The following is an 18783-nucleotide window of genomic DNA, read 5'->3' as shown; positions in this document are numbered from 1 at the left end:
AAAGCTTCCAGCAGGCCAGAGACGGGGCCCGAGGAAGATCTGGGCAAGGAGTGAGGGCAGAGGTGGATGTGGGGATCGGGCCAGAACAGCCCCTTGGAGCACCTGCACTGACAGCACCAAGGTCCCAAGGAAACTCTCCGTGGATAGCACTGGGCAGCTGCTCACTGAAGTTCTAGACAACCCGGTACCAGGAGCTGTGGGTCCTCAATGAGTTCCTCCACCCTCTAAAATGCAGGCTCCCACCCTCATGTAATACTGAGCTGCCTTCGGTGGCTGTGAGGGGTCCACAGGGCCCAGTGCCCTCCTCGTGCTGAGTTACCTGTGGCAAAGGGATGTGTGGGATGAAAATAAAATACAGCGCACAGGAGACGAGAGCCAGTGCCCACCCCAGGCCCCCACCAGAGGAGGGGTCCTGGCCTCTCCCTGCCACATACCCTGCCGAACCCCATCTACAGAGCATGTGCCAGGAGGGACATCAGAGGGGATACAAACCCGGTTGGCATGGCGACCGGGAAGCCAGCCCGGACCTCAACCAGATCATTACATGTTGAAAAAAGAAAGATAGTTATGATTAAAATTGGAGAGGCAACGTTGATTCTCAGCAGTCATTAGGGATGTTAGGAATGGGAAAGGGGCTCTGCCTGGGTTGAGGGAGCGGGTCTGACTGGCTTTCCACCCCTTCCACAGCCCTGGTTTCTCTTGTTCTCTTTTACAGTAAAACTCTGACCCGAGGCCACAGCTGAGTCTGCCGGCCTTGCCCCAGATTCCTCAGAACTCCCAAGGCCCAAGGCCCTGCCCCACCCTGCTGGTGGAGTTGCTGGCCCACAGAAAGGCCCAGAAGGCTGGGAAGGGGGCTGCCCCTCTTTGGAGGGTGGGTGTTGCCCAGCTGACTGCACAGATACCCCCGGGGCTGGCTGGGCTGAGGTCCAGAGGCAAAACCCCCATCTCTGTGCCCACCAGGCACTAAAGTGTGGAAGGCAGGAGGCACCCTGGGAAGGGTGGGAGGGTGTTGGGGGGGGGGAACACTGTCTCTTCCTGCCCGGCCTCCAGAGCTCTGCAGATAAACAGTCTAAATTAGGAATTAAAACATCCCTTGCTCCCACCAGCCAGCAGGCTGTATTTCAAACATGCAGGAAACACCCCAGCCACTGCGGCCCCAGAACTTCCTAACGCAATTCTGCGGGATCCGGCTGCGCAAAGGGGAGAGCCTGGGCTGGGGCAGAGCTGCCTACCCTGGGGCTGGCCCCCTGAGCCAGTGGGCCCCGGGCTGGAATCTGGGCCTCCAGTGCGCAGTGGGGCCATGCTGCCCTGCCCAGCCCCCAAGAAGGGGGAGTGGAGGGGGCACATAGCCCCGTGGCTGTGACTAGGGGGAGTAAACACCGTCTTGACCACCCTGGCTAACTGCACTGGCCTCCCACCCAGGGAGAGGCCTCCATGGTGCCAGGCGAGAACGTCCACCCTCGGGCACTACAAGGGGTCCTTGGAGGGCAGAGCCACAGGGACACCCCTCCCTGTGCTCCGGGGTTCACCCAACCAGGCTTCCTGCCCACCCACTCCCAGTGGGACCTGGGGGTGGGGTGCAGCCTGGGATAGGGTGCAATGGGACAGAGGAAGATCTGTGCTGGAATTTCAGACACCAGAGAGTCAACAGAACTCCAGGGCTCGTTCCTGAATTCCAGCCGCCTGGCCCCATACCGGAGCTGCCGGTAACTTGTGGCCCAGGAGGCAGGGAATGGGGTGTCAGGCTGGCCCAGAGGATCCTGCCTTCATCAAGGAGGTCCAGGTAAAGGACTTGGGGTCAAGGTCAAGCTGGGAGAAGGCAGTGTGTCAGGAGCTGAGAGCTGGGAGCGCCCTACTGGTACACGGAGAGGGCGCCGAGTGCGGGTCGCCATGAAAGCTCCTCCCCTGCGCAACACCCCAACGTGCACACCACCTGGGACTGCCCCGGGCCAGGGAGGGAGCTGCTTCCTGGGGCGTCTGCTGCCACCTGGGGCCCTGCTCCTATGCCCTCACTGACACCTCCATTTAGGCACCTGTCTGGTAACAATGGCCAACAAACCTGCCCACTGGCTACACACAGCGGACCACTGTCTGGGCACGGGGTCCCTGTCCCTTTTGACTCTCACCGTCCAAACACACACAGCCACCAATCCCAGCCCCCACCCCACCACAAAGAACCAACAGACAAAGCCCAGCCATCCCTCAGAGGACACACGCTAGTCATGGCAACTGTGAGAGGGGCAGAGAGGACAAGGGGCTGACCCACAGAACCAGGATGGCCAGAGCCAACACTGGGGATCTGGCCCTAAACACCACCCAGCCTGCCTCAGCCTGTCCCACCTCAGGCTGGGAGCGCCTGCAGCACCCTACACGATGCCACTTGCCAAATGTCTCTGCATGCACACCCCTGGCCACGGGACAGTCATCACTGCCCAGCCCAGCGCCTCCACTAGCAAGTTCATGCTGACATTCCTTCAAGAGGGACACTTGACAGTGCTAGAGCGGCTGGACTGAAACCACAGCGGCCACAAAGAGAAATGAGCCGTACACACACTTGTGAGGGCCCCACATGCCGTGGACACCGCTGAGCAGCAGATGCAGATGAACCAAGACTCTTGGCTCCACCAGGGGCCCCGGCCACCCCAGGTGTTAACCTACCATACTTGGCAGTTTTGGGGAGTAGGGCAAGGGCGCATGGTCAGGAGGGGCCCCCGTGCAACCAGCCCAGGTGGCCAGGGACTCCTAAGGGTGACCCTCTGATGTAACAGCTGACCCTCCGCCAGTGGTGTGAGCCCAGGAAGAAACACCCTGTGCACGACACAAGCTGGCAATGCGGATAAGGCACCACTCAGGCTCCCAGGCACCGCCCAGACCTGCCCATCTGCCTGCAGCACACCTGAGGGAGGGGAGCAACTTCCAGGCCCCACCTGCCTCCCAAGGACTCCATGGGCAATGAGGTGCGTGAGACCCAGATGTGAACACAGCCCCAGGCCAGGGAGTGCTATGGGCCATGTATAAAGCTGAGGCCCTGGGCCTAAAATTGCCACCCGGGCCCGGCCCCCTCCATCCCTTTTCCTGTCTCACCCCACCACCAGCAAACCCCACAGCAGGACATCGCTCCGAGAACTGGAATTAGCTAGAACTTTCTCTTCATCCTCCCGGCTGTCCCACTCTGCGTTTTTACTGAGTACCCTGCTCCTAAGCCATGGATGTCAGGCAAAGGTGCCTCCTAGCTCAGCCTGGGTGGGTGATGGGCTCTCCCGAGGCTGCCCAGTGGTCATTGAGGACCCTGCGAGGGGCAAAGCCTGCAGAGGGAAGCCCTGGACGGGCCCACAGAGGCTGGGGCCAGCACAGGGCTGTATATTTAGCAGCCAGCGGCTGCCAGAACAAGTGCTGCCTCCGTGAGGCCTATTTTAGGCCCATGGCTTAGAAACCCGCTTACCAGGGTATTTCAGGGTGGGGTGCTACCCAGGGGCCCCGCACGGTGGGGAGCTGGAAGCGCCTATGTAGTCACACGTACGTGTGAGGAAGGCATAGGGAGGCTGGGCTCAACTGCAGTAGCCCCCACTGGGAGCCCTGCTTCATGCTCGGGGGGTCGCCCGGGGGCTCAGGAAGACCAGAGACACCAGAGCTGGAGCAGAGCCCAGCCAGGGTCTGTGGGGCTCAGGGAGATGCTGTGGGCTGGGAGGCCTCGTCCAGAAATTCCTGCATTGACGCTGTAGCCCTCAGGACCTCAGAATGTAACTGCGTTTGAAGAAAGGGTCCTTAAAGAGGTGGTTAAGGTAAAAGGGAGCTACCTTGGTGGGTCCTAATCCAGTGTGACAAGTCCTTACAAGGATAGGAGACCGAGACACAAACACACACAGAGAAATGACCGGGTGAGCACACAAGGCGAAGACACCCATCCACACCCCAAGGAGAGGCCTTGGAAGGAAGCAGCTCTGCTGGCGTGACCTCAGGCTTCCAGCCTCCAGGACGTGGAGGAAGAAGAGACCTGCGGTGGAAGTCACCTGTCCGGGGTGCTTTGTTACGGTGGCCAAGCAGACTAATTCAATAGGCAAGGCCTGGGGTGTCCCAATCCCCTGCCAAGGACAAGGTCCCGGGGGTTCTATGTCCCCTGCAGCTGAGCTCAGGGATCATCCTGAAAGAATGAGGGCCTTTCAGGGTCCATAAGACACACTACGTTTCACCCTGACAGAGACCCCCCATTCCCAACCAGAGCCATGTGGAGACCTCCCCACCTGCAGCACTGCATCACCCTGCTGCGGGGGTCCCCTGCCTCTCACCCAGAGCTTACACAGGCAGCTGGAGGGTGCCCCAGGGCGGCCAGAGGGCAAGCCAGAATGCCAAGTGGAAGAGCCTCCCGGGCCAGCTCGGCAGCCCCCAGCACCTCTCAGCATGGCTGGCCCTGCCCAAGAGCCAGGCCTGGGGGCGCTCTGCTGGAACTCTGAGAGCAGGGTCCACCAGCTGCAGATCCTGGCACTGGGATCTGCGGCACCGTAGGGCCTCAAATACTCCAGTGAGCAGAACCAAAGGGGAGGCGACCACCAATGCCCGCTGCAGACGCCCACCATGTGCGGACCAGTGTCAGGCTGGCATCAGAATAGACTGGACCATCTGGGTTCCTGGAACGAACAGAGCGCATGGACGGTCACCGTGGGCATCCAGCGCCGCCGCCCTCCCGTCGCAGGAAAGGGCCACTGAATCCACCCTTACGTCCCACGCAAAAACCCAGTAATTCTGCTCCGCCTCTCAGGGTCAGGAGCTCTCACTTCTTCTAGAAAGTTCTCATGATGCTGGATGTGGGGCAGACAGAGGCATGGGTTCCGGGGACGAGCAGCCACCTGGGGGCATGCCAGCTCCCACAGACCTGAGTGCTCCCCCTGCTCATGCACTCAGTGCCCACTAAGCACTTACGACACGCCAGCATCCGGGCAGATACGGGGAACCAAGCCAAGATCAACCCTCCAGGGCTTCTCTTTCTAGTCAAATGCCCAATGTCATCAGCTCTGAGTGCTTCCATTTTGTGTCTGCAGAACCCACATGTGGCCCTGAGAGGTGGAAGGGATGGAGGCTGAGAGGTCTGTAATCGGGGAGCAGCCTTGAACTCAATAAATTGCTTTATGTAACTTGGACCAGACCAGTAAACCAGGAGCCCGGCTGGGGATTAGTGACAGGTGTTGCCACGGCAACCTGATTAGTGGGAAACTTACGTCTCAGCTCAGGCCTTGGCTCAGCTAGGCAAAGGTAAAAGGAAGCCCAAGAGATTCATTAGCAACAGGTTCCCATGGCAACCGCACCAAGCTCATTAATAATTTTTTTTTTATGCCAAGTGTGGGTGTTGAAATTCTCCAGAGGGCTGACGGAGAGATGGATGCCGAGCAAACACACATGCCAGGTACTCCCACCCGCAGCCTGGCACAACCCTGCCACGGTTCCCTGCTGACACATGCCCCGCCCACCATGTGCCCACCATGTGCCAGGATGTGGTGCCCAGCATGCCACATGGTTCCTACAGCTGTGCCCTGCGGGATGGACCATCGAAGGGAGAGCCAGATCAGAAAGGGGGCTCACACTCAAGACTCCTCTTCTAGCCCTGGCTGGTGTGGCTCAGTAGACTGAGTGTCGGCCTGCGAACCAAAAGGTCGCCGTTTCAGTTCCCAGTCAGGGCACATGTCAGGGTTGCGGGCCAGGTCCCCAGTTGGGGGCGTACGAGAGACAACCACACACTGATGTTTTTCTTTCTCCCTCCCTTCCCCTCTCTAAAAATAAATAAACAAAATCTTTAAAAAATGAAAAGACCTCTCTTCTAGGCCAACAGGACAGGCTGCCCATCTACCAGGAGTTGCCTGAAGTGTCTATTGAGGGGAGCTGGGGAGCGTCCTGCTCCCCATGGGTTGGCTTGGCCTTGGGCTGAGGTCAAGTGGGGCGTCCCATGTCCACTGGCTGCCCCCTTTGGGCGACTGCCAAGGCTGCTTCAGTGGCTCAGAGACCCAAGTCCAGCAGGTGAGGGGTTAGAAAATAGGCACTGCTCCTCGAACGACTCAACACAGTTCCTCTGTGACCCAGAAACCGAAGATGGGGGTTCAAACAAAACTTTTACACAAGAATACTATTCAGCCATAAAAAGGACTGAAGCACTGACATGCGGTACAACAAATACGAATGATCCCTGAGAACATAATGCTCAGGGAGAGAAACCAGACACAGAGGTCACACAAGGTTTGATGTCCAGAACAGGCAAATCCAGACAACGAATGAGTAGGTGCCAGGGGCTGGAGGACAGAGAGTGACCAACCACTAACAGGGACAGGGTCTCCTTCTGGGGTGATAAAAAAGTCCCAAAATTGATTGTAGTGACACTGGCACAACTCTGTGACTACAGTAAAAAGCAACACATTGTGCACTTTATGTGAATTGTACAGCACGTGCATTACATCTCAGCAAAACCAAGAGAACATGGGGGTGCCTGAGGCAGCCTGTGTGGGCTCCAAATCCTGAGGGCCGCACAGGGACCCACTCTGAGCCTGCTTCCTCATTGGTTGACAGAACCTGAGTGCTGAGGTGCCTCTCCAGGGCTGAACCAGAACAAGGGGCTCCCCTGGCAAATGGGGTAAGCCCCACCCTCCGTTATGTTGCTCCAAGGGGAGAGGTGACCAGTGCCTACCTAAACCACAGGGTACCCCCATCTGCTGCAGGCAAGAATGGGACCCAGAGCCCAGCATGACCTTGCAGGGTGAAGGACACCCCGCTCCCAGTAAGAACCTGGCCGCCCCACCCCCATCCTCGTCACTTGGGGCGGCCTGCCCCCATCACCCTCCAGTCCCGGTGATGTCCCAGCAAGAAATCGTACAAATGCAAGAATCTTTGCCACCAAGTTGCAGTCACTCAGTTTGAATGTGCAGACAGGACAGATGCCCAGTGGCACCTGCAAGATGGCCAAGGAACTGTCACAGCACAGGAATGTGGGATTTGTAATCAGAGGACACCCAGGCCTGTTCTAAGCCCAAGGGCCACCATTCACACCCCATATAGGTGATACAGTCAATTACCCAATTAGGAGCCGCAAACCCAGGGCTGCCCTTTCATACCAAGCAAGGAGGTTGGTCCAACCGCTAAACGTCAGAAAGGAAGAAAAATGCTGGAAGGGCGAGGCAGGGAGGGAGAGTGCGGGATGTTGCCCAGACCCAAGGGCCAGGAGTGAGACAGTGGCCCTACTATGCATTCTCAGGGGCAGCCAGGGCCCTCCAAACCCCCAAGGCACAGACACACTCTTTCTCTCTGCCTGGGCACCCCTCCCCAGCAACAACGCCCCAAAATTCCACGGGGCAGGGCAAGGCCAGACGCCCTCCCTGCAGCCCACCCACCTGGGCCAAAGCTTTCCTGAGATGGTTCAGCCTGCCCCTCCTTATTCAACTGATCCACATTTTCAATGTAGATTTAAAAAAAAAAAAAAAAAGGCTCTGAAATCTATTAGGAAAGGAGTGTCAGGAAGCCCAGCTTCTAAGACAAACTGCAGTTTAGGATTTGCGTTTGTGAGCCTCTGTGTCCCAGGCCCACCCAGCAGGTCATTTCCGTCAACACTGCCAGAACGTTCCTCCAGATGACAGGGACCTCCTGCCCCCTCCCTCCCATCACTGCAGCACCCAGCTCAGCTAATGGGGGGTTAGAGGGGCCCCTGTCATGTTCCAGTTCTCAGCCAGCCTCACTCCTGCCTCAGTCTCACCCCAGATGCTCCACCTGCAGGTACCTTCTCGTGTCTCCCACCCCCACTACGAGAGGCCCCCCTGAACTGCCTGCCCTCCTCCCAGTGGGTGGGCTCCACTCTCTGTGCCCCCACATGGGACACCTTTTATGCCCTCAAACTCCCACAGAACCCAGAACCAACCCTAGGCTCAGCTGCTGAAGGGTGCTCCTACTAGACGGGAACTTAAGGAGCACCCGGCTAGCCAAACCCAAGGGCGCCTCCCACCCTACCAAACTCATGGTCATGACAGCAGCAGGCCTGTTCTGTGGCCAGAGCTGGGCGGCTGCCCTCGCCAGCAGCCCGGGACCAGGGATATGTCCTCATCCATTTCAATGAGGTGCTAATGCAGGCTGACTCATCAGACTGCGGCCGGCTAGCCACCGCCAGCAAAGACAAAGGGACGCAGCTGGACGGTGAGTGTGGCCTCCACCGAGCTAGCCCTGGAGAGGCCCCGCCCTCGCACCTTCCAGGCAGGTGGCAGTCACCCCTGTGCTCTGGGTTCCTGCCTCTGTGGCAGGCTGAGCCGCATGGAGCTGAGGAGAGTGGTGGGCACAGGCCAGCTGCTCAGGAGACCCTCCCAGGTCACACCACGCCAGGAACCTTCCCGTTCTAAGGAGAAGATCTAAGATGTTCCCAAGACCTGAGGTTTCCAGCCCACTGTCAGATGCCCCCACGCTTCCCTGCCTCCATACCAGGTCCCTGAAACCCACCCCCACCCTTCAGACAGGTACCTAGGGGCCCACCCACCCACCTGGCCACGGCCTTCCCCAGCAACCTCAAAGTATCCCACGTTCTGCTCACACCCACACCCTGGCCCTAGTGGATTGTCCCCCGACCCCGAACCTGAATACTGTCCACCAGGGACCAGCAATTGGCCTCGGCCTTCTCAGGGTCTCATCTACCCGTGTCCCCTGCCCCCATCCCCAGACAAGCACTGCTCCACATTCTGTGCAAGGGCCCCGATAAGCCCAGAGTTACCAAGGAGGAGCCTTATGGCCTTGAGACATCCCAGACCCTCCACAGGTTGAGCTGGGGCCACAGGGACTTTGGAAAACCTGGACCTGAGGCAGCGCATACTCATCACCCAAGAAAGCCCAGGCCAGGCTCTGGGATGGGAGGTCCTTAAGGGGAGCCCAGCGCTGGACTCAACGTGTCTCTTCTCCGGCCACCTGTGGGCAGTGCCTCTCAATGGCTGCTCAGAAGAGGACATGGCAGCAGCTGGATCCCAGATGCCTCCCAGAGCCTTTGCTGCCGCAGAGGGTCCCCAGCTGGGAATCCAGCCGGGTCAGCCCTGCCAGCTGCCCTCATTGTACCACGAAGGAAGTTCTCCACCTGGCTGAGGGTCTGAGGACAGAGCCAGCTGGGGCTCAAACCAAGACTCCCTCTGCAGCTGTCACCTGAGACCACAGGAGAAGCACTTCCTGAGTGAGGGTCCCAGATGCCCACAGTGGTCTCCAAAGGCTCTGGCCCGGGGGAAGAGGTCAGTCCAGTGGAAAGGTGTCTGAAGATCCAACATCATGGATGGACATCAGTGGCCACGTCCTCAGGGAAGCCCTCTGGGTGTCTCAGAGATAGCACTGGGCTCCTCCTGGGCGAACGCTCAGGGTCTGATGAGGTCTCCCCGCTGTGAGGCTCAGAATGACCGATTCTCAGTTGGCTTCCCCTCCCCGGGTGGCTCCACTCCTCATCTGAGAGCCTGATCTGGTGGGCTGATGGTGACTTATTGTAGAAGGGACTGCCTGCCATTAACTGGCCCAGCACCTCCTGCATTTCCCTCTGTGGCTGGGGAGGGCCTGCCTGGGGTGTGCAGGCTGGGGAAGCGGCTGCCTGCTAAGAATGCACCACAGATGGGGGCTTAAACCACAGGAGTCCTCACAGTTTGGACGTTGGAGAGCAGAGATCAGGGTATCACAGGCTGGTTCCTTCTGGGGGCTGTGAGGGAGGGTCAATTCCAAGACTCTCCCTGCTCTGGTGGCTGCAGCAAACCCTTGGTGTCCCTGGGCTTGTGGACACATTACTGCAACATCTGCCCCGCCTTCACGTGGTTTCTGTGCCTGCATCTCCTCCTCTTATGAGGACGCCAGTCATTGGATTCAGGGCCCTATTTCCCCACAAAGTCACATTCGGAGGTTCAGGGTGGTCATGAATTTCGGGGAATGCTCTTCAAGCCCGTACAATGGCCTACACGTGCCAGTTTTTGAAGACAATGTTCGCACCCCCACAGCCACACCCCCAGACACTGTGTTCCACCGCCAGGGGTGGTCTCCCTGCTGCTCCGTCTACCTTCTTGCCCCCAACAGCTCCTAACACACCCATCCAGCCTGGGTGCTCTCCGTCCCCTCCCCCAAGTGTAAGGGCAGGGGTTCGGCCTCTGGCAACCTCCAACACTCCTCCCACCCCTTATGTTTGTTTTTCTCTGTCCCCTCTGTCAGCTCCCTGACACCAGCCAAAGGATGGGAAGCCAGGACGCAGCTGGCTTCAGACCTCCCAGGGTACCTAGGACGCAGAAGGGGTTCAAAAGTCAACCCCAAGGGCAACAAGTGGGTGGCCCAGGACTCGGCCTCAGGCCTGGAACCAAGAACATCCCATCCCACACACGCATCTGAAAACACGATGGGGGCCTGTTCCTACAGACGCTCCCCATTCCCCAAATGCCACTGGGGAAGCTTGTCAGTAGCTGGAAGAGGCCAAGAAAGCCGTTCCCTGGGCACCCTTCCAGGGGGGATGTGGGTGCTTAGCCGCTGGTCCAGCAGATGGTCCCACCCACCGATCTCCTCCTGAAGGGACACCCTGTGGCACTGCTCCAACCAGGGGAGCAAGTGGGTATGGGGGCACCTCACTGGTACCCCAGCTGTCGGCGGACAACCACAACTGGTCTTGAGGGGCACAGGCCTGTTCAGTTCAGAAAACCAAGGCCCCGGACATGACCTACTCCACCAAGGCCCTGCAGCTTTGGGGAGCTGACCCTGGCAGTAGGGCCCCTCTCTGACACTCCGACGGGGCCTGAGCAGGAGGAAAACCTCAGGCTTAGAGCCTACCTCACCTTGCTACCCTGGACTCAGGAACACAAATTCTGTCCAAAGAATCTGCCGCCTTCTGGAAGACCCCCCCCCCCCACAGGGCACTCCTTCCCTTAGTTAATGCGTCACATTCCTCGCACCCCCTGTGCAGGCTAGGGCTGCAGGGCTCAGGGTCTGCAATGCGCGGCCCTCTCGCCAGCAGGCCGTGGACTAGGTTGTGTCTTTTAGCAGCCACACGAGGGTAAATCCCACCCTGTTAGTGATGGAGAAGGATGGGCAGAGGCAATGTGAGGGAGGAACCGTCTCGGCTGCAGGAGGCAGCTGAAAGACCCTCCTCCTGTGGTTGGGGAGATCCCAGGAATCCCAGGAGGTCCTAGACCTGCCACCCCTGAGGGGGGATGCCCCCGACTTCTGAGGCCATTGACTTCAGGCCACATCTCCTGAAGACGTGTAAGGGTATCCCTACCACAGTCCTCTAAGCAGTGAGGCCCCGAGAGACAACCACCTCCTGCCAGGTACTATGCCAGCCAGGTGCAGGCAGGCAGAGGAAAGGGAGAGGGACAGGACTAGAACAAAGGTGGCAGAGGAAGAGTCTGGGGCTCCCAGCTGGAGGCGACTGCAGCCTAGAAAAGGGGTGTTGAGACCCTCTTCCTCCCCTTCCCAAGCATGGTCCCCACTGTGCCAGCACCCTGACCTCACCGGGGGGCCAGCCTGGGGGCGGGGCCAACAGCAGAGACCAGAGCAGAAAGAGGACATCCTGACCAAGCAGGCCTGCCGCTGCTGGCTCACCACATGGGCAAGCGCGCCAGGACCAGGCTTTGCCCAGCTCCCGGTAGGGACAGGGGTCTGTGCCCACCTAGGAGGATGCCTATTGTGTGTCCCACCCCACACAGGTCAGAGGGCTCCCGGCGCCTCCCTGCACTGCTAGCCAGCCCTGCTTGCCCCTACTCCCCCAACCTCACGGACCCACCCGGGCTCTCACCCCCATCATCTCCTTATCTTACACCAGGCAGGTGGCGGGGGTGGCTGGTTTCACTCTGGGCCATCCCTAACTTTTGGGAGCCTAGCAGGTGGCTTTCAGGGTCCCCTTTTTGCCAGCCCTGCTTCCAACTCTGCAAAGAAAAACTTGTTGAGGCCAAGGTGGGGAGCTGCTCTGGGACATGACCTTGACCCTTGTTTGCATCACACATAAAAAAAGGTTGCTCCTGGTGCCCCCGAAATCCTCCCACGTCCAAGAAAAGTGCTGGGGCACAGAGAGACAGCTGCTCACAGTATGCGGCTCCCTGCTCCCCACTGATCCGGGGGAGCTAGAGGCGGCAGCAAACCCACCCGGAACTTTAATTTAGCACACTCATCAACTGTCCCTACTAGTCAGAACTCCAGGCTGACAGCACCACCAACACAGTTCCTCACTCCTCGCTGCAGCACAAGGACGGGGACAAGTACCCTAGAGGCAGGAAAGCTGTGCTTACTAGCCCACCTGCCTGCAGGGCCACGTGGGGTGGCACACCCTTGCTTCCCTTGGAAGGCACGTGTCTATTCCGCGGGGCCCCTTCTGAGAAAAGCTATGAGCTGCTACTCACTTTGTGAAGGCACCGAAGCAGAGAGACCCCCATCTGTCATCTGTGACAAGCAAAGTGCTTTGCCACCGGGGATGGTGCTGACCTGCTGCCAACGCCCAAGGGCCAGGCTGCTTTCTTCCCCACCTCTGACTGGGCATCCAGGCCCTCAGTCAGGCTGTGCGCTGAGAGACTTCCATCCCTCCTCGTGTTTGTCCAGGACAGGTGCCCACGTTTAACTGTGCGCCTGAAAATTCAACTGAGAGCCATGTGACTTACAGTTGTTCCTAGTTGTGTCAAAATTAACCGTTGAGGGGAGGAGAGAGTAATTGGTTTTTCATGCCACTGAGTTAAATACCCACTCGCAAGGAGGGAGGGAGGAAAAAATATATTCCTAATTCAGCTTCAAGGGCTGCCACCCCCACTTCCTGGGCGGGCTCTAAGGGACAGGGCAGAAAGAACACATGTGACACCCAGTAAATAAAGGTGACATAGCTCGTGCTTGACCTTGACTGTGCAGAGCTGCTCCCCGGATTCATCCCTAGAACATTACTCAGGCGGGCCCACCCCCCGCATTTCCCCCCCATCCTGGCCCAGCGACAGGGAGTCTGGCCAGCAGCCTGGGGGAGCAGGCTGCCTTCCCTCCTTCAGGGTGAAGAGCAACCTGGACCACCTCCCCCCTTGACCACAGCCCCCCCGACCACAGCAGAATGTGGGTGGTCCAAATACGATGCCCCCCAAGTCTAAGGGCTTCCTTTGAAGGGCTGGCAAAAGCCTTGTCCCTGCCTGGGACCTCAAAGCTGTGGGGGTAAGGAGAGCACCAGCACTTTCCCACCCCTCAGCCTCTGCTCCTTCGGCGCCCGCCACCTGCCCTTCCATCCCCACTGCTCCCTGAGCCCGGTCCCAATACCGCTCCCTCCTTAAGGAGCCAGCCCCAAACCCAGCTGGAGAAAGACCTACTTCTTAAACCCCAAAGCGAGCCCATCACCCCCGCATCATGCTCACAGGTCTTTTCTTGGCCCCTCTTACCACAGCCCGCCTGGCCCCGCCTCACCTTCATCTCACAGCACACACCCCGCTCCTAACGACACGGACGCATTCCACCTGTCCCAGGATCTCCGCACAAGCCATTCCTCTGCCTGGGACACTCCTGCCCCGTGTCCACCCCCAGGTCTCCCCAACCACAGGTCTTTACGCCCATCAAGCTCATGGGTCCTCCCCGGCTCCCAGCCCCCGAAAGCCTCCATCTAAGCCCACCCTACTCTCCTAAGTGTCTTCACTGAGATCTGGCCAGCGTCACTGCACTGCAGAACAGGCAACAGTTGGATATGCTGGGCACACGGCGGGAACTCAGCGTCCCGGTGTGTGCCCGTCGGGGAGACCCACGGTGGGCCCAACGTGGGGGCCAGCACAGAGCTCAGGCTGGGAGAAGTCCGCTGAGGGAAGCTGCCTTGCAGCCAGTGGGAAAGTGTTCACAGAAGCCTCTGCACCACTCATCAGAGTTCCCCTCGCAACATATACCCGCGCGCGCGTACACACACAGCCTCCCCAGGATCCAGCTGAGCAGCAGATGTGGGAGCAGGGGCCATACTTGGCCTCACTGTGGCTCCACACATACAGGGCACTTAATCAGCACTTCCTGGTCCAGGGGCACCTCCACCAGCCCCTCCGGGAGTGGCCCCCCAGGAAAGGGACTCCCCCAACCCCACCTCCTGCAGGCACTCAGAGATCTGCCTCCCCACTCTCGCCCTCTCCAGCTCTCAGGGGAAATGCCCCTCTCCCTCAAAACCCCCCACCATGACACTCCTGTCTCAGCTGGGGCATCTTTACTTCCACCCCTTGCCTCCCCAAGCCTCAGAAGGCCAGAAACACGCCTGTCCCTGCCAGGCATGCAGCCAGTGCTAAGCACGAACAACGTTCCATAATTCTACTGAGGCCATGATGGCCTTCCAGGCTGCCTGGTCCCAGGCCGCTCAGTGCCTGCCTGTGAGCGCCCCTAGGGGCAACCCAGGGCCTCCAGGTCCTGGGAAACTAACACATCTCGGTGCCAGGAGAGGGGCCCAGGAACAATGTGCTGGGATGAGAAGGAAACTCAGAACATGGGAGAAGAACCCTGTGCCTATGAAGGAAAAGAGCTCAAGGGTCAGGGTCATGATATCCGGAAGGTGAGGACCGGGGACTGTCCTGCACACATCACATCTGTGGGGTCAGAGAGAGCTGAGGGGGCAGGGAGGCAGATAAGAACAGCATGGGGCCTGCCCTTTTCCAGATCACCACCCCACCTGTCCTCACGAGGATGCCGAAACCCGCTGTGAGCCTCAGGTGACTGGCAGCAACCACAGAGAGGGGTGACAGCTTGGAGTGCTAGTTTTAAAGACTTGGGCTCATCCAGCCTCACCTCCCAGGCGGACAGGGCCTGCCAAGCCCGTGGACTTGAGGATTAGGATGGGCTCACCCAGCTCTGCCCTGTGCAGGTGCACGACCTCGGCCTGCCTCCAAGCCCTAAGCCAAGAGGCACTGGTTGTCTGGCCCCTGAAAGATACCTCCTGGAGGTGCCTGCCATCCCGGAGCCCCCAAGCACCGCTCTGCCACCTTCTAGTCCCTACACGCCCAGGCCAGGCTGCAGCGGGCTTCCCTCACTCACAGGGGGACCATGGCAGGGCTTCCCTCCCAGCTGCCAGCGTCCCTGGAGGGCCCTGCTCAGCCTGGGTGCTGGGACACAGCAGCTGCGACACAGGCAAGGACCGAGTCAGGAACCCTGGGGAGCCCGGGCAAAACATAACCCCGCCACACAGGCTACACAACACAGATCCCACCCACCTTCCACTATAAATAAACCTGTGTAGGAGAAACGGCACTTGTCCCAAAACTTCCAGCACAATCACACTTTCAAAGAGCAAAGTAAATCAATCAAGGCAGGGCCATCGTTGGAGGCTCCTTCACCTTGGATTGGAGTTTCCCTAAAGGCAAAAACCAACCACACGTGTTCATGTGTGCAGGAGAGGGGCCATCCATTCGGGGGTTCCAGAAAGGTGAACGGCTTAAGGAAGGTTCCTTCCTGCATTCCCACTGCCGATGGCGCCCTGGCGGGGAGAACATCAGCTGGGACTGCCAGGCTCTGGGGAGCGAGGAGTCGTTTTACGCAGTGTAGGTTCCCAGAGCAACCCCCATTATCCTGTCGTCCCCTCCAAGTTTACCCTCTGCAGCACGGGAGGCTCCAGGGAAGGACAGTGAATGTTTTAACATTACAGCTACCTGCAGAGAGGACAAGACCTGGAAACACCCTGCCGCTACAGGACACTCCACAGTCCCTGGAAAACCCAGCCACACAGACAGCCCTCATGGCCCCTGCTTCACACAAGGGCAGCCCTGCCGTCCCCCACCCCAGCACTCCCAGGAATCTGCAGCCTGTGCTGAGGCCCCGCGGGCTTCCCGCAGGGAACTGATCCCCACCTGTCTGGGTACTCCAGCTTAATTTAGGTTCTCCCTGTGGCCAACACACATCCCAAGCCAGGGTCTGGTATTTCCTGGAGGTCAGCGGCTGTCCCCGCACGGGTGGGAACCCTGACAAACCTATCCTAATAGACAGGTGTGAGGTTTCCACAGGACCAGGGGTAAAACTATGTAGTCCTCGACCCCCTGCCAGTCAGAGGGGACTGCTCTCCTCCCCAGGGGTGACCGTCCTCAGCAACCTTCCTGCTCCTGAGGCCACAGGGCATCCTCTTTCTCTGGTTACAAAAGAACCCAGATCAAGAACGCCCTATGCATGTGGTCCTGCCAGCCCCATCCCCCACCCCTCAGAGCGTCACCTCACCTTCGTAAAGCCCCCCCCCCCACTTCCCCTCCACAGAGTAACACAAACAACCATGTAAGACATCCTCAGGGACACAGTCCAGCCGGGAAACATCCAGAACACCAGGGTCAGGCTCGAAGACTCCCTCAGCTGCGAGGTGACAAAGCAGCCAGACCCAGGGGCTGTCAGGAGAGAGAAAGTGCAGGCCTTGCTGGGCTCTTTCCCTATCTGGTCTCTGTACTTGGAAATGACTGACACGCAAGGAGGGCCAGCCTCCTGTCCCATCTGTCCCAGGGCTGTTAGGCACCCCCAGCATGGCCCACCACCACACCCAGCCATGCCTCCTTCCTGTCAAAATGAGGTGGTCTGGCCAACTCCGGGCTTGGTTCTGAAAAGACGACACACCTACAGTGACCCTGCAGGGTCCGGGCAGCTGCTGCTCAGAGGCCCAAGCCCTCAGATGCCCACCCATGGCTGCAAGGACAAAGGCAGGCACTGAAGCCTGCAACCACGCTCGGGGAAGGCTCTCTGGCCATGGCCCAGCCCCACCATCCTGGACCACGATGACCTCTTTTTACAACGAGAAGGTGATTCTGCCCCAGCTGATGTTTGGACTTGAGAAAAGAGAAACATGGGTTTTCTCTCTCTCTATTTTTTTTTGATACAGATCCTCTTTTGTATTTAATATTTACACAGTTAAACACACAAGATAGGAAAAATATATACACGCATTGCTCATTTCACCTTTGTCTGTCTTCTCAACTCTGACAAGCAAAGTTTATGTCCAGGGTCCCGCTTGTCAACCTTCTCTCCTCAGCTGCTCCCTCCAGCCCAACAGCCTTTCCAGGACGTCCAGTCCTTCCAGATCCAGGGGCAGGAAAGCTCCACACCCATAGCCTGACCACCTGGCAATCAGCTCCCAGGGCAGGCTAAAAGTGAGGAGCAGCCAGGAGGCACGTGAACCAAAGCTTGACAGTCCCCAAAGGCCATCTACTGGGGGGCAGCAGACCTGCCACCTGCATCCCAGATATGCCTCCTGGCAGGACTCAGCTCTGCTCTGGAACCTTCTCTGAAAGTCTGTGCCGCTCTGGCCAGGAACAGAAAGGGTGGTCCTTTTCTCTCCAGCCAGTGAAAGCATCAGGAGAAGGGACTCCAGGGTGCGGTGCCAGCTGCCTCCCTGCCCCCCACCCCCAGCTGCGCATGACTTAAATCGGCCCTAGCACTAGGTTCAGCCTGGAAAGGCGAGTTCACAATCAACGTCACCGCCTCTCTCTATGGAAAAGGACCAGAGAATGCGCATCGCTTCCCGGCCCCACGGGTCTCCCGCAGCGCTCGAAAGCGCAAGGCACCGGTTGAAAACTTTGCTCCCCTTACTGTAGCACCTTCCGGGCTGCCCCTCCCCAACGGGGGTCCTACCTCAAGGCAGACATTCTGTAAGCCTAGGAAAAATTCTTGACCCCAACCCACGGTGTGCAGGAAGTTCCGACCTCCCCTCCCTGACAAGCCCCTTCCCCTCCAAGCCCGCGGTAGCCTCCCCGCTACTCTTTCACCCACTGCCTTCCCCAGTGACTCTGGACCGGGCACACCCCATTCGGGTAGTGACAGACGCCCCGCTGTCCCCCAAAGAGCGATCCGAGCCACCTCGTTTGGAGGGGCGCAATGACGGCCTCCTGCGCCCCCCACATGCCCAGCCGGAGCCGGGTACAACAAACCTGGGTGTGCGTGCGGGGCTGCACGCGGAGAGTCCCGCACCCCGTATCCCCGCAACCCAGCGGCCAGAGAAGGATATGGGTTACACACCAGCCGGAGACACCAGCTGCGCGGCCGCGTGGTCTGCCCAAGGCAGAAGAAGACAGTGGCCGCAAGCGCCGGGTACGGGACGGGCTGCTCCTCGTCGGCGCCCAGCTCCGCGTTGCGCTCAACTGCCGGACTCTCGGGGGTCGACGCGCTGGGCCCGGACCTCCGATCCACCTCTCGCCCCAGCACCCCAGGGCTCGCCGGGGACGCCCCAGCCGCCGCCGCAGGGCCGGGGGCCGGCGCGCCCTGGGGCACTGAGATCTCGTCCGCCGCCAGAGCGCCCTCGGTCATGGTAGCGGAGGGCAGCACCTGTGGGGGACAGGCGGTGACCGGGCCCCAAGAACGACAGCCTCGCCCGCCTCGGGCGGAGCGGAGCTGCGGGAACAGCCGCGGCCGCCGGGATGCCTTTGTCTTTTCTTATTAGAGACAAATGCGCCCCCCGCCCGCCCCCTCCCTCCGGCGAGGGCTGGGCGGCCCCTCCCCCACCAACGGGGCCGGGCCGGGTCCTGGAGGGGCTCCTCGCCCGCTGCGCTCAAGTTGAAAGGGTCCCGGCGCGCAGTGGGGCGCGCGTCCTCACCGCGTCTCACCTCACTCCGGCGGCCGGCGGTGTCCCCGCGGGCATTGCCCGGGCGGCGCAGTCACCGCGGACCCGGCACGGCGTTCGGCCCTGACTGGAGCACCGCTGCCCCCAGCTCGCGCCCCCGGCCCGCCAGCTCCCGGCTTCGGCGGCCCCGGCGTCTGCTGCCGCTACGACTCTGGCTGACCAGGAGACGACGGTGGCCCGGGCGCGGAGGGGACCACTGGGCGGATGGGCGCGGGTCGGGGGCGCGGGCGGAGGGGTGAAGACCGGAGGAGGCGGAGGTAGAG

At 59.8% G+C, this 18783-nt stretch overlaps 1 protein-coding gene across 2 annotated transcripts in view; it reads right to left on the bottom strand.

Annotated features, from left to right (window-relative positions):
- Nucleotides 1-18207, bottom strand: part of CACNA1H (calcium voltage-gated channel subunit alpha1 H) — a 62190-nt gene extending 43983 nt beyond the window's left edge. For both annotated transcript variants that reach the window (XM_054589181.1, XM_054589180.1), the window contains exon 1: nt 17909-18207. In XM_054589181.1, coding sequence (XP_054445156.1) covers nt 17909-18207 — 299 coding nt within the window. The remainder of the gene's footprint in view (nt 1-17908) is intronic.
- Nucleotides 18208-18783: the final 576 nt, after the last annotated feature.

Source organism: Pteronotus mesoamericanus, unplaced genomic scaffold (genome assembly GCF_021234165.1).
Source record: "Pteronotus mesoamericanus isolate MK-2021 breed Mesoamerican mustached bat unplaced genomic scaffold, CSHL_Meso_final scaffold_167, whole genome shotgun sequence".
NCBI classification, from domain to species: domain Eukaryota; kingdom Metazoa; phylum Chordata; class Mammalia; order Chiroptera; family Mormoopidae; genus Pteronotus; species Pteronotus mesoamericanus.
This window is presented reverse-complemented; position numbering and strand designations above follow the sequence as displayed.